Source organism: Balaenoptera physalus (assembly GCF_965194825.1).
Source record: "Balaenoptera physalus genome assembly, chromosome: 5".
Classification (NCBI taxonomy): Eukaryota; Metazoa; Chordata; class Mammalia; order Artiodactyla; family Balaenopteridae; genus Balaenoptera; species Balaenoptera physalus.
The window spans coordinates 121,344,160-121,360,096 of record NC_138884.1 but is presented as its reverse complement, the minus strand read 5'-3'; the positions used below and the strand labels follow the sequence as shown (position 1 = coordinate 121,360,096).

The following is a 15,937-nucleotide window of genomic DNA, read 5'->3' as shown; positions in this document are numbered from 1 at the left end:
ATTAACTTGTTTTAACCAAACTAAAAATAATGCTTAGTCATCTTTGCAGATTTCAAAATTCTATTGATCAGTTGGAAACACTACTTTCCAGAAAAGGAATTATGCTTAAAATTAACTAGTATATTGCTTCCCTGGAAGGAAAATACCATGATCCTTACCTCTGATAATATGCCATTTCAGATATTGTATAGATGTCAGAGAAAGCACAGAAAAGAGAAAAAGAAAGAACTTGTAGATGGTATCAGACAAAGAGAACAGTAAACCATTATCTGATCATCCCACCTGTTGACTAGATATTCCCAGTTGAGCTGTATCCAATTCCAGGCCATAGTCTTCCCATAGCTATTATATGAGATGTATCGAATGACTGTAAACACATCCTGAGTTTTAATAAGATTTGAGTCCTTGAGCAAATCCAGATATCTAAGAGAAGCCAAACCGAAACACAATTCAAAATGAACTTTTAGTGTTCACCCTTAGCTAAATTCCAATAGAACATCGCTTTCATTACAGTAATTCAATTCTTGAGTCACCAGTTGACAAAGTCAATTAAGTAAGACAAATGATAAAACACAATTTAATATTTTCTAAAATATTTAACTGTTTTTAAAGAACAACCTATAATTTTGAGGACTAGTGAAATGTAAACTTTAGGAACATTTAAATTATTTTGGAGGTACTAAAAACAACCACAATTTCAACTATTAATTTAAAAAAGTAATTGTATTTATTTAATAGAAGCACTTCATCCACTTTACCTGGTTATTCCATTATACTAAAAAAAAAAAACAAACCAGTAAATTAAAGGAAAGTACTTGTATTATTATTTTATACGGGATTACAGTTAAGTCTTATTTGCTCTTCCCTAGATTGTAAAAAACAACTTTCTAATGTAACCTGTATGGTTGGATTAGTTGGCTATAATTATGGTATAATGCAAATAAGTGCAAGATAAATTAAGTGACCAAATGAATAGATTTTTATTAAATTTATGCCTTGGCTGTACCCAGAAGGAATATCTGAACATGCTCTGGTAAACTTCCAGAAACTGCACTGGTGTGGTGGGCTCCTGAATTTTGTACAATTTATCTCTTATCCTCTAGTTCACAAGAGTCTTAGTGAGACATCTAAGTACTTGCTAATTTTCTCATCATATACAATTAGCACAATGCCATCAAAGTAATGAATCAATATAATGTTTTGTGGAATGTCAAGATGATCAAGTTCTTGATAGACTATCTTAGGGCAGAGAGAAGGAGAATTCACATAATAGCCCTAAGGTGAGATGGTGAAAGTGTATTGTTAGCCCTGCTAAGTAAAAGCAAACTGCTTCTGGTAGTCCTTACAGATTGGTTATTGCATTGTAATTTACTATTTATATTCTGCCTCTCCCAGGAACCTATAAGTTTCTCAAGGATAGATTTCATTCTTGTTCATTTTTATTCCCACAATCTATATACCTGTACATATAAAGGACGTCTTAAGTATTGTTTAAATGAATGAAGTAAATAACTCAGAAACTATAACTAAGCAAAAAATTAAAAAGGCAGAAGCTAGTTGATTTGGGACATAGATGTGGAGTGGGAGAACATTCATAGATGGGCTTCAAGCAGTCTTTGTACCTTCTGAGTGGAATGTAAATACCTTTTGGGTGTGTGTCTATGCATGTTGTGGCAGACACTCCTCTGCTGACAGAGACCAGTTTTGTTCTGGGCTTGGGTCAAAGTATCCTTGACCCTAGGGAAGGTAAACTACTACCCCATCCTCAGAGTATCATGATTGGCCCAAATCAGTCAAAGGAATTCAAGTTCATCCTAGTCAGCAAATGATCAAATAGTAGATCCAGAGTATAACCCAGAATGATCAAGGGTACCTAGTTCTGGATTATGAGGGGAAGTGGAGATAACTGACCTCTTACATAAAAGACAGAGCCTTGTGAGGAGGAGCTCTTTTGCTCCTGTCCTTCTTCCATTGAACGTATTTGTGTGAAGGCAAAATGCTTGGAGCTCTGGAAGTCATAAGACAGCCAACATGTAGAGGATGGCAGAAAAGAAAGGGAAAGAGCCTAGGTCTTGGATGAAAATGTTGAACCACTGTACACAACTGGAAACTACCTACCTCCAGAATTTTTTATATGAGATTACGTCTTTATTTTTTAAGCAACTCTTACAGGGATATTTTGCTTCTTGCCAGGAAAATAATTATTTAATAGATTTTCTTGGAAACATATCATCCATAATTAGCATCTTAAAGAGACTGTGACATATAAATTATCAAGTACCATTCACGTAATTTTTTCAAAAGTTCCAGCTTACCTTGACAAAACAGTAACATTCTTCACTGATGCTAATCCATACAATAGCTTTTCTTTTTCCTGAGCTAATGAAGTTTTCTGGTATTGCTGAAGAGTGTGGTTCCATGAAGTCTCATTGCCAGAGTTCTGCATTCCATACCGATATACCAGAAGCCTGAGATTTACAGGAAGACTAGAAGAAGAAACAGTGTTTCAGAGATTTTAATTCCTCATTTCTCAGTTTAAAGTCTTCCAGAAATGAAAACACGGTGAACAGTCACCTTACAGTCCCAGTTAGCCACTCCTGAAATAGCTGGGAAGCGTTGTTCAAGGCATCGCGGTCTCCCATCTTGCATGCGAGCCCTAATACAGAGGCACGGAGTAATCTAAGAAAAGAAACACACACAGAGCTGGGGCCTGGACCACTTTTCAACATGCCTTAACATACACAAATGAATATTAAATGAATATTAATTTTTAAAAAGGTAAAAAATAACTTTGTGAGGTGGTCTCCAGTATCTTTCCATCCCAGAGAATCTGCAGTGGGCTTCACTTGATCTCGGAAGTATTTCTGAAATAAAAGCACCATGCACAGTGAGTAATAATTTACTATTTAGCAACAGTCTCCCGTTTATTATAATCTACAGTTCCCTGTGGTAATCTTTTCCCCTACTAGCTCAGAGAACTTTGGGCCTGTCCTAGGAAAGGGATGTATTAAAGTTTTTATAACATTGCAATTTTACTTCAGTCCCGATCATAAGAACATCCTGGATCACTCTCTAATGTTTTATAGAACTTTGGGTAAGCCCCTTTTAACCTCCACTTCTTAGTTAACATTTGTAATAAATAGAATAACACCTGACATACTTACCGCCCTAAGGAAGATTGCTCAAGTATCGATGAAATGATAACTAATATTTGTATATTGGCTTAGGATTTAAAAATGATATTTATATTATGTGATTCTCACTATTCCATTACCATAGGCAGCCAATTGCTGACATTCCTATTGTACAAAGGAAACAAAGACTCACAAACATGAAAGCATTTGTCCAAGTTCTTTCATAAAGAAAGTGGAAGAGCTAGAGATTGGAATCCAGAATTTGTTTAAAATTACAAGTGTCCTGTGAAAGTGTTGCAGAAATCACAAAGCCAAGAAAAGCATTTAGAATGACTATCTTATAATAAAATCTCAATGTGGAAATAATAGCAGTAAGAATAAGGAAAAATGATGTCATATTTTGATGAGAATAGATTATTTTAACATAGATAAATCCATTAAAAATAGGATCTAGTTTGTATCTATGGTTTAAAATGTTGTTTATTTTAAATAAAATATTAACTATTGTATTCCTTCTAACACTAAAATACACCTTTAAGTGGTATACTGAACCAGAAATACTGATACATTTCAAGTTGAAAAAACAAATAGCATCTCTTTGATTTGATTAGTCAAGTCATTATAATTTCCTTTGATTTCACTTGGCAGGCAAGATATGCTTTTGTGTTTCCCAGGAGCTCCTTCTCTCAGAAATCTTCCTATTCTGCTAATGGCTAAACATCTCCTTTCATAAGATATAGCATTAACATTACCTCAATCATAGGGTATAGCTCTTTATCATCTTCAAACATGCTAATAATATAGGTTACAGCTGAAATGACTCTCTGCCATGGTAAATATTCCTTTTCCATTTTGAGATACTTGGTCAAGTTCAGAGCCTCCTTATAATTTAGAAGTTGAGCTCTAAGAAAGAAAAAAAAAGCCCACAGTAAATTAAAAACCATAGACTAGTTTCCTTCGACTGAAAGTACTAATATGGGGATCATAGACTTCAATGTTAATGAGAACCCTTCCATTAAACAATTAAGAAAATGCATTACTGTTAAGGCCCAATCAGGGAGGTTTGTTCACAATGATGTATTACTGCTTTCATATGTTCAGTAATAAAGCGGAAGACAGAACATTAAGGTGTGCATTTGAAAAATTGCTATGGCAGAATTTTAGATAAAACAAAAGCCATTTAGCTATACAGTTAATATTGACAAATAGAAACTTTTAAATTTTAGGTTCACGAGCTGATTCTAGTATACAAATGCACCTTTATAAGTGTATTGTATTGAACTTTTTTACATTTGATATGAATAGGAAATATCACAGTACTCAAGAATCATGAATGTTTAAAACATTCCAATTGAACTTATATTTCCCATAAAAACATCTCCCTTTTTTATACATTTCCCAATAATATTGATAAATAAAAATAGATTTTGTTTCTCAAATAAATGTGAAGTTACCATCAACATTTCAAAGTTTAAAGAGTTCAGTTTCTTCCTCCTTAGAAAAGATTTTAGAACCTTTTGAAATAATGTTCTCAGAAATCTGTTATGCCTCAAATTTCAGCCTAGGTTTTGGAAAGAATCTTAGATGGGAATCCTGTCTTTCCAAATTACATTTTGAAAGTTAAAATTAAAGAATAAACTTTAAATTATTGAGAAAGTAATACTGATGCATTGAGTGCTAGTATATTTGAGGTCATTTTTTGTGACTGGCAAATAATATAACCATATCTTGATTTCTCCCCTGAGAGTTGATAAGAAGATAAACTGGTATTGGAGAGCTAGATAAGACTAAACACCTTTGGTATCATATGATTTGTACTAATGTGATATGATACAGAGTTTGTTTTCAGTTCAGAGAGCTGATTTCTCCTATTTTCTCAGCTCCTGATCTTATTTAGAAGAATTTATATTTTGGAGCATTCAGCCTGCCTTAATAAAAGTATAAATAATATTGAGAAATGGAGTGTTTTATTGAGAATGTTTGTTGAGTAAAAAAAAAATTGTAGAATTTTATGTTGACGTTTGAAACTTGAGAATTTTCTAATTTTAATGATTCTCTATTTTCCTGGGTGGATAGCGCAACAGTCAGTTGTGCAACAGTCCAGTCAGTATTTTCTTAGACTACTTAGGAAGAATAATTGTTGCTCTGAGGATCAAATTAACGAAAAGGCTAATGAAAGTTCAGGAAGAATGACAGGTAATTTGGTTAGAAACCTAGTGGGCTGCACATTTATAGTAGGTGAAAAGATTAGAAGGAATGGATCTTGGTTACAAAGGCCAAAAGAATTGGCTAAATTAGCATAAGTAGAAGTAAGGAAGTAATCCAGTGATCCAAAGGTTAGAGGCCCTGATGAAATACTATATATTTAACTGTTGAAGAAATCAATATCCTATCCTAGTGCCTTGTTTTTTCAGCATACTTGATAGCTATGCAGTTGTTCCACTTTGGTATCACTTGTTTAAGTTTGAGTCACATGGTCAGAACACTGGACTGAGAGTGAATTTTTTGCTGGTTATTATAGAGATAATATTTCGAGAATTAAGTTGATGCACTTTTCATTTCCCACAAATCATGTTACTCTGTGGTATTTGATACTTCCGAGGAAGAGCAGTATCATTTAGAATCATGATTCTCAAGTTTGCGCATGTATCAGTAACACCTGGAAGGTTTGTTAATCACATACCCTTGGGCCCTATCCCTAGAATTTCTGAGTCAGCAGGTCTGGAGTAGGGCCTAAGAAATTGCATTTCTCACAAGTTCCTAGGCAATGCTGATACTACTGGGACGACGAGTGAAGAATCTGTTTTTAGAACAAAGACATGTATAGTGCCCTTCCCTCCCAGACCCCCTTAGAGTGCTGTGTTGGCTCATAGCTGCACCTTCCTCAGAGAATAGCCCTTGACCAAATACATCCATCTCGCTTAAAAGGTTATGCTACCCCCACCCCTGGCCATTAATTGTCTGATTCAGGAATGCAACAGGCCAGCCTGCTTCCTTCAAGTTGGATCCACTCTGTAGTACAATTCATGGATACGGCTTCCTACTGGAATCTGGCAAAGCTAGACTCCAGCTGAGACCATATTGTTGCTCAGCCTTTTTCCCTGCCCCATCCTGCTTCTCGCACTCCCTATCTCACGAGAGTACTCTCTCAATAAACCACCTATTCCTATTCAGGAACCTCCATTTCAGACTCTGCTTTGAGGGAACTCAACCTAAGACAGCATTTTTACTCAGCTTTGAGTCTCAAACTCTGTTAAATCTGTAGACCAGCAGCAGCTCTGAAAGCCAGACTTGGTTGAGAATTTTCCTTGTTCAAAAATCTTCCATTTATAGTAAGAGTCCAACCTGAGGAACTTAAATCCTAGAATTGTCCTATAATCTGTAGTGTGGAGAGGATGGAGGCTGTAACTTAAAGTTCTCACAAAATGCTGTAAAGAAGAAGAAGAAAACAAAGAGGTCTTTTGAGGGAATTCTTGCTCTCCTGTCTTGGACTGAGGTACCCAGAAGATGGGGGAATCTGGAACAAAAGGTTTGTTTTTGCTTCCTCCGGTGTGACCCGGAAAGACTGCACAGTCCTTCTCCAAGAAGCTCAAATTAAACATAGTGTCTTATCAAACATGGCTTTTGAATGGGACATTAGACATGGTTGAGAGAGGTGGTTAGGTGGATAGAACTGACCCCATGGTCTCTCGTTCTTCAGCAGAGCCTTCAGATGGTGTGGAGACTTTTGAAAACTTCCCATGTGTCTGGTCTCTCGCTGTTAACTTACTAATTAAATTCAGATTTCTGGCTTAAAACAGTCTCTTTGCAATCAGCTGGATCCCTTTTGGAGTCTTTCCGCATTCCCCTACTTCTCCCTTCTTTAAAAGGCAGTCCTCGATAGGGTGGGAAAAGTTGCTTATCTAGTTGTGTGTTGTGGTCTGGTCAGCTCTGTTAGCACCTGTAAAATGGTAAATCTGGTGTACCTAGAGGTCTGTAATCTCGGCGTGGCTGATGTTCACCTCGTGGTCTTTATTTGCTAACCTGGCCCTCACCTTGGATATCATTGGAGCCACTACACCTTGAAGCCTGACTGAAAGTCTGTTTGGATCATTAGCTTAGGGGGCCTTTGAAGCCATCCTTTCTGCCATTCTTCCCTTGCCTAGGAACTCCTGCTCCCTCCCATGTGCCTGCTAGCCAGCACTCTCTGCTTTCCCTTGTGCTGTTCCTCGCCCACTCTCTTTGGCACACAGTGGGCTGCAGAGTGCCATATAAGCTACTGAAAAGGTAAAAAATCTGTAACAGGTAGACAAAAAAAGGATTTTTTCTGTCTCAGTTTTGGCAAGGCCTCCAAACCAAGCCCCTTAACTTACACTCCAAAGTAAGACGCAGACCCATCAAATCAGGACCGACATGGTTAGGAACAGGTTTTTGTGACCCTTAGCTGATAGCCCACTACCAGCCTGCGAAAGAAATTGGAGCGGCCAAGGGGGAGAGGGAGACATTTTAGAAGAGGGCTTTTGGAGGATTCTGTCAGTGCACTGTGAAGGCTGTCCTTCCACAGGAGACAGGAGGGTGTAGGATGCTTTTCCCCTCACATGAAGCCTAGAAAAGGGGCTTTAATGGAACCACTTGAAGAGTTTTATCTGTGTGCCCTGGAGCTTGGGGGCACAGTGGTCTGGTGTCTGATACCCCAAGAAATCTAAAGGGTGAGAGACTGTGTTTGCTACTGCTCTGACATCAGAGTGAAGAGATAGGACTGCATGAGGTTGCCCATCCTTCCAGACTTTGTCAGGGGAAAGGGTATAGGAATGCGTCCTATAGACCGGATGTGGTTCAGAGGTTTTCACTTCCTCACCTCAAGGCACTGCAGGAGGAAGACCCTTGGCCATGGAATGTGTGTGGATGGGGCATATTCCACGAAAGCACCACACAAGGAAAAGGATCAGTGTTAAACATCTGCAAAGTTCAGAGAGGACCAAAAGCAGATAGCATGTCAGGATCTTTCTTCCCTTCATCTGCCCTCCTTCTGCTCTCCTTGCCTTAACACTCTGGAGGAATCAGAGGCAGCATGGTGAGAAGTAGAAGTCCCATGCAGCAAAACGGAGAGGAAATCAAGCGCTTTGTTCCCATTGCAGGGGCCTGGCCTGAAACTAGCCTGAGCTGGGGGCTGGGAGGAACTTTAAATGAAGTTGAACTTTTGAGGGTTTTACTGGGCAGGGCATATAGTTGGAGTCTGTTGTGGGGACTCAGAAGTGACTGGGTGAATTTTTACTCCTTATCTTCAACAAATGTGCCCAGCTGGATATTCCATCCAGGGCAGTAAGAGTACTAGCTCCTCAAATCTGGGGGCAGGGGTATCAAGAATATTTTTGTTTTTAGATCCGCCCTTTTAGTCTTGCTGATGAAACAATAGTTCCATTTCTTTTTGAATACCAGAGTAGAACTGTGTAAATTCTGATCCAGCCACATGCACTTACCTATCTAACTACGCATTTCTGCTTTTCTCCAAAGTTTCAGAGTGATCTGGACCTGACTAACCAACACAGGTGGGGTCTGTTTCTCTTTGAGTCCCTTTTACCTCATGCATTACAGAAGGAAATTGGGTGATAACTCAATAGCTCAGGCGATATTTCAGGTGATAGCTAAGGTATTTTCTGCATTGGTTGCTGTGTGATTCTACACGTTTCTTGGCTTTCAAATTTGTTTCACTTTCTACCTTTCTGAAGCTCTTCAAAATTTATGGGCTGTGGCCAAGGAGCTGAGCAAATGCGAGAAAGTCGTTCAATTGTGTGAGTTATCTGCTTTGTACACAGTTCCTCAGAGAAAGCTCTTCAAGAGGCTTTCACTTCTTAAAGCAAAAGAACTGTCTGCATTGTGTTGGGATGGAAATTAAACTATAAGGTTATTACAGCTCTGTGTAATTTCTAACAGCCAAGATTCTAAGCTTTGGAAAAGATCACAATGTATTCACAGGAGAGTTTTCCTGAAAAAAAAAACCTAAATGGTCCTATTATGTTTTAAAATGTTTATTTTTTAATTTTTCGGCCGCACCACATAGCTTTCGGGCTCTTAGTTCCTCGGCCAGGGATTGAACCCGTGCCCTCCACAGTGAAAGCGCAGAGTCCTAATTACTGGACCTCCAGGGAATTCCCTAAAATGTTGATCATTTTCTTTCACCACTTAATTTCCCCAGTCTACACGTACCAGGTACAGAGTAGGTGCTCAATAAATATTTATTAAATGAGTGATTGACATACCATAGCGTAATGAAAATAATTAATCTGTTACATATCCAGGAGATTAAACTTGGGGAGTCACCAAAGAGAATCAAGTTGTCTATTACCTACAAAGGGAATCTAGATTGCAAATTCATAAGAGCTTTTCTAAATGCTTCTTTGCTGCTACTAAACAATGGTGGATGCTTTTTCATCAAGTAATACAATCTATTGAGCACTTCCTAAAGACCAGACAATGTTTAGTGTCCTTTATGTGCATTATTTCATTTGTTCCTCACGAGAGTCTTATAACGTCATCTCCATTTTACTAACAATGAAATTGAAGCAGAGACAGGTTAAGAAACTTTCTCGAGGTTATTCAGAACCAGGATTTTAACCTGGTTTGAGAGCTTGTTTTTTAACCCTATAAATTCCCTCCTTAAAAATGTCACAAATGTTTTCTGACTTCCAGTATACTATCTAGGGAGTCCATGTAAGATAGTTCTCCCATGTCTTTAGTGATGCTATACTATCCTTCCAGCCGTGTATTCAGCTCATATTTAATGAACATCTACTAGGGGCCGGGCACAGTTAGGAGCTGGGGATAAAATGAATAGGAACATGATCTAGGTGCCTACCTTTGTGAAACTTGCAGTTTGGTGGGTGAGATGGATAATTAATAAGCAATGACAATATAATATTATCGGAAATGCAGGACCCCATAAAAGGGACACCTAACCCAGACAAAGGGGCCATGAGGCTTCCTGAGGAACTAGCATCTCATTCTCAGTACCTTGCTTGTGTCTAAAATGAGGCCACTACAAAGCCACCAAAGCTTTGCTAGCTTTGTTAGCTTTGCTAGCTCCTATAAAAGTGCCAGAAATTCAAAAAATATTTGTTGAATTACTAGTGTTAGACTGCCTGAGAAAAATATCTCAAAGGTACTGTGGTTACTACTCTTACATTACCCCAATCTATGTTGATTATTTTTTTCAAAGTGTAGGTTGTTTTTTTTCTAAGTGTAAGTTACCTTCAGGCCATGAGAAAAAAATTCAAATTTCCTAAACAGTACCTTGATTCAATCCTAGGGCACCATGTCTCATACTTCTTACCGCAGTGACCTGAATAAGATTTGACAACTCTAACCATAAAATCTTACAATGGGCTTGGGCTCACAGAGATGAGTTAGTGAAACACACTGTTTGTCTTTTTAATAAATCAAATTATGACAGTACACTTTTGCGCATTTGCAAGTGTCACTGCTAATTAGCTCAAGGACTCTGATTAGACAAACCCTACCTAAAGTCAATAGGGTAGGTGAGTTTTTGTGTATGTTAAAAGTTGATATCAATATTTTAGCTATAAGGCTCAGATTAGTTTAAAAAAAAAGTTATGAAAAAATAATGTCGTAAATAGTGGCTTCGGATATTTTAAACTATAAATTAGTACTTTGTGGTAATTCATTTTTAAAAAGATTTATGACAAGATCCACAGTATTTTAAACGATTGAATCTCATTCCAAAACCCACCTTGCCAAGGCAAAAGCGTCATCAATAAGACTTGCACGATCAGCAGAAGAAAAGTACTGGGAAGAGAAAGAAAAAAAGGTAAGAAACATGAATCTTAAAACAAAACGTGTTGAAAAATTAATGTCATTATGATGCTGTTCTTAGAACAAAAAGAAAACAATTCACAACCATCGCTATTCTTACCTTGTGGTTGAGGGAAAGATTGGTAGCTATCCATTCCCAAGTTGATACTTCATAATTCACACGATAAAACCCAATATGGTCTGGGTTTATTTTGAGAAAAGTGTTTCCACTAGGATTAGGAGAGTTCAAAGTGATTCCTGTGGTAGTAAATAAACACTAATGAGAAACATGTTTGCACATACTGTAAACACAGAGAAATTAGACCCAGAGGGTAAAAAGAAAAGAAATATTAGCTCAAGGAGTCAAGTTTGGTTTGGATCCAAAGCCCCAAAGCCTAATTCTTATTTAGTTGCCTAACTTTAACATGTCATTGTAGTGCGTGAGCTGAAAAAGAAATAAATAATGTAAATAAGTGTCCTGTAATTTGTGACTTATTATTATTTCTTACTGGCAGAAGCTTGTCATATGGGTGAAGTAATTCTGTGCTTGTCAATCCTTCAGTAAGTAAAACAATGCTTAAAGACAGAAGTCCATGCCCTTTGGGGGTAATCCATATATTCTTATTAATCATGATAGATTAACTACACAAAGAATATTCACTGGGGCAGCCTGGGGAGGGGATAAAAATGTAAACATTTAAAAGAATACTTTGTTTATTAAAATCAACATTCAAATTGATGAAAATGGTGATTGCTAAGCAGAGCAATGATTTGAGGGTCAGTAATGCTCTTAAAATGTCAAGAAGGCTTGCAATAGGACTAAAATCCAAATACAACATTCTTGATTTTGTAGTCCATTTCATGCTCGTTCTCCCTATTTTATTTATCTTTGTAAAGTCTTTCTTCTGCTTCCTTATTTCAATTGATTACATCAATGTTTTTTCATCAGTGGATTTACCAAATTAACTTTCTGAAGTAGCATTCAGAATTTACATAGGGATCTAGGATATAGATTTTGGAAGTTCAACATTGAGGAACAAAGACTTATGTTTTAAGTAAAAACTACTCACTTAAAATAATAGTTATGCTCTGACATGACCAGTGTTTGTTAGCATTAGCTAATGAACATTAGGATGTTCGTTAGCATCCTGTACTTTTATACTTATATACTCTTTTGTTTGTGTGGACAATATGCAATTTAAATAATGATGTGGGAATACTTAGTATATTTAAATAATTTCAAATAGTTTAACGTAGTGATAGTGTGGGATGTGATATTGGAAAATAGGAGATGAGGCTGGAAGTAAAAGTGAGGCCTCAGTGTGAAGAGCCACGAGCTGTGTTAAGAAGTCCATCTTCTTTTTTTTTTTCTTCTTTTTTAAAAAAATTATTTATTTATATTTATTTTGGCTGCGTTGGGTCTTTTGTTGCTGCATACGGGCTTTCTCAGGTCTTTTGTTGCTGCGTACGGGCTTTCTCTAGTTGTGGTGAGCGGGGGCCACTCTTCTTTGCAGTGCACGGGCTTCTCATTGCGATGGCTTCTCTTGTTGCAGAGCATGGGCTCTAGGCACATGGGCTTCAGTAGTTGTGGCACGTGGGCTCAGTAGTTGTGGCTCACAGGCTTAGTTGCTCCGCGGCATGTGGGATCTTCCCGGAGCAGGGCTCGAACCTGTGTCCCCTGAATTGGCAGGCAGATTCTTAACCACTGCACCACCAGGGAAACCCAAGAAGTCCATCTTCTGAGAGATGGTAAGAATAGAGAAGATTTTTAAGCAGGGAAATAATATACTCCAGCCTGTTTCTAGAAAGATAATTTTGGTGGTGGTATGGGAAGGAGATATTGGAAGGAGATTCTAGAGTCTACTGTAATAATCTAGGGCAAGAGAGAATGAGGGCTTACACTAATGTGGAGATGATGAAAATAGGTGATGTGTTCAAGAGACACATCACTGGTAAAATCAACACCGTCCTTTTTCTGAGTTGATGAGGACAGTTAGAGGAGGGAAAAATAGCTTGCATGATTGGATGAATAATGGTGTTGCCCTTACAGAATAGGGGAAGATGAGTCAGTTTGGGAGGAAAGATGATTTAAATTTTGGAAGCATTCACAAGGTTTGGAAGATATCCAGGACACAGTAGTTTTCTGTAATATGTAAGTAAACTCTTCAACAAGACAATAAGTTTCTTTAGGAACGTTCAGAGTAGGTTCTTGACAAATTGTAAACCTTTACCTCACTCATGTAGTATTTATCTTCTTTGTCATTCTCCCATGGACAGGTTGTTGAAAGGAAGCTAATCTTTTGGCAGCCATGCACTTTGAATGTTTGTATCAGGAGGAGAGCCTCTTGCTTAAGCACAGAGCCATATGTTATAGGAGAAAGAGCATGAACTTTCCAGTCTGAGAGACTGAGGATAAAATCATTGCTCTATGACTTACTAGCTGTGTGATCTTGGCCAAATCACTTGACCTCTCTGTGTCTCAGTTCATCATGAGGGAAGTAGGGATAAAAATCCCTCACAGGGCTGTTGTGAAGATTAAATAAAATAACATAGGTAAAGTGTTGGTCACATAGTTATGTGTCCAACAGATGGTAGCCATCCCCATTATTATGAAAGGGGATATGCCGCCAGTTCTATAAATAGCAAAGCAAATATAAATAACATTGAGAAGCTCCTGGCAATCCATCCAAATACTGCAGTATTTTAGTGTGCTTTATGTACACCTAGTTAAGCCTGTCTAGAGTTACAGTGATTTTTCTCACTTTATAGATGAGGAAGCTGAGATCCAGGAAGTCAGTAGTTACCAGACTTTCCAAGTTCATGCTACTCTTGGAACAGTTGTCAACAACAAAATACTGTTGGGTTGTTTAGTTACATAATGAAGTAAATAGGACTAAAATATTGATGCCTATTCCAGGTGGTGCATAGAAGTAAGGGTGTATGTTTCATTCTGTTTCTCCAATTACTATTAAGAATTTTCTGATTATAACAGTAGTATGTGTTCTTTAGGCTCCAAATATGTATTTGGAAAATACAAAAAGAGTATAATGAAGAATACAGAAATTACCCACCACCAGTTGACATGTTTTTATCTTGTGTGCGTGTATGTATCTTCCCTATATATGTACATATGAACACACAATACACATAATGGAACCTTACTGTGTTTATTATTATTAATCCTTTTCATTTGAAATTATATTGTAAGCACTTTGCAATTTCATTTTCTATATATGAAGATTTAAATTTAATGGCCACATAGTACTCTATCATTCAGTTTATAAATTGTTTTGTGCTATTTCTTGCTAGTTTTACACATAAAAGTAGTGAGCGAATTCTTTCTGGGTAGGGGCTCTTTCTAGAAAAATTTTTTCCTTCTATTATTTGTCTGATAATTATCGTTTCAAAATTTCATCCATAGGCTAGTTTCAACTCAGATTTCAATAACATAGCATGCATAATAGTTCTCTAATAGACTATTTTATATAAATAATTATAACAAGCTTCAGTCAACTAGACAGCTTGTGACAGCCTGAAGTTTCTAGAGAAGGAAACATTTTTCTTTGGTGACATAAATACTGTGTTGCATCGATCCTTTAGGCAAGTTATTTTTCTGTGTAAAATGACAGTTTATATCTATCTTATTAAATTTGTGTATCAGTTAGTAGTAAAACAGCTGAAATACACAAGAGTAGTATTTTTTGACTAATTACAAATTATATTTGGGGACCTAAAACTTTCAAGTAGGACGCACTATCAGAATTTGGAGGGACTTCCCTGGCAGTCCAGTGGTTAAGACTTCACCTTCCAATGCAGGGGGTGCGGGTTCGATCCCTGGTCAGGGAGCTAAGATCCCACATGCCTTGTGGCCAAAAAACCAACACATAAAACAGAAATAATAACAATAACAAATTCAATAAAGACTTTAAAAATGTCCCACATCAAAAATATCTTTAAAAAATTCCACTAGTATTCTGACTAGTTACAGTTAAAAAAAAAAAAAGAATTTGGGGTCAAGGAAGAAAAGTTCAATCTCTGAAACGAAGACTAACATGATCCATTGTAAAAATGGATTGTTTATCCATTTGTGACAATGTTTTCAACAAATTACCTATTCAAGGAAGTATTAATGATTGTGTTAGTAATAATTATGGAGTCCCATCTAAATCTCAGCAAGTAGCCTAGAGAATCTCCCTGAAAAGAAAGATGTAGGATTAATATGTAATGTATAATAAGTAGGAATCGGGGAAAAATGCAATCTGACTATCGTGATGAAGGATTATCATAGGCAATGGTTTTGGTGATTGCGAAGAAATAATTGCAAAGGAGAGTTGGATAGTGAAGATCTGTTCATGTGTACCTAGTCTGCCTAGGAAAGCAGGTGCCCAACTTAGCTGGTACATGTGTTCCAGATCATTTGACAGGTCTGCTCTTATAGAGAACAGTGTATATGGAGCAACCTGTTGGTTGTTTACCATACTGTTCCCTTTTCCTCCTGGGTACATAGCTAGACTATATTTATTAGCCTCCCTTGCAGTTAGGTGGCAACATATGATTGACACCGAGACATAAAGTGTGGGGAGAAATAATAGATGCATTTCTAGGTCTGGTCCCTCCATTATCTTCCTCTGAATTCTGATCAGATGCAAAAGATTCAGCAGAGAATTATTTAAAAAGGATAACCAACAAGGACCTACTATAAAGCACAGGGAACTCTGCTCAGTGTTATGTGGCAGCCTGGATGGGAGAGGAGTCTGGGGGACAATGGATACATGTATATGTATGGCTGAATTACTTTGCTGTGCACCTGAAACTATTGCAACATTGTTAATCGGCTATAATCCAATATAAAATAAAAAGTTTAAAAAAAAAAAAGAAAAAAAGATCCAGCAGAGAAGTCCAAGATTGGGTCGAGGGGAGGGAGGAGGTGGAGCCATGAGAAAGAAAAAGCCAGGAATTCTAAGTCATTATCTGAGAGTGAGCTCCCTAGGAGAGATGGTAGGTCAGGAACACCT

At 37.3% G+C, this 15,937-nt stretch overlaps 1 protein-coding gene across 1 annotated transcript in view; it reads right to left on the bottom strand.

Annotated features, from left to right (window-relative positions):
- ENPEP (glutamyl aminopeptidase) overlaps positions 1-15,937 on the bottom strand; it is a 105,049-nt gene that overhangs the window by 9,432 nt on the left and 79,680 nt on the right. The window contains exons 12-18 of the mRNA XM_082462775.1: positions 11,044-11,180; positions 10,861-10,916; positions 3,887-4,037; positions 2,791-2,864; positions 2,575-2,679; positions 2,316-2,486; positions 283-423 (exon numbers count right to left, since the gene is read on the bottom strand). Coding sequence (XP_082318901.1) covers positions 283-423; positions 2,316-2,486; positions 2,575-2,679; positions 2,791-2,864; positions 3,887-4,037; positions 10,861-10,916; positions 11,044-11,180 — 835 coding nt within the window. The remainder of the gene's footprint in view (positions 1-282; positions 424-2,315; positions 2,487-2,574; positions 2,680-2,790; positions 2,865-3,886; positions 4,038-10,860; positions 10,917-11,043; positions 11,181-15,937) is intronic.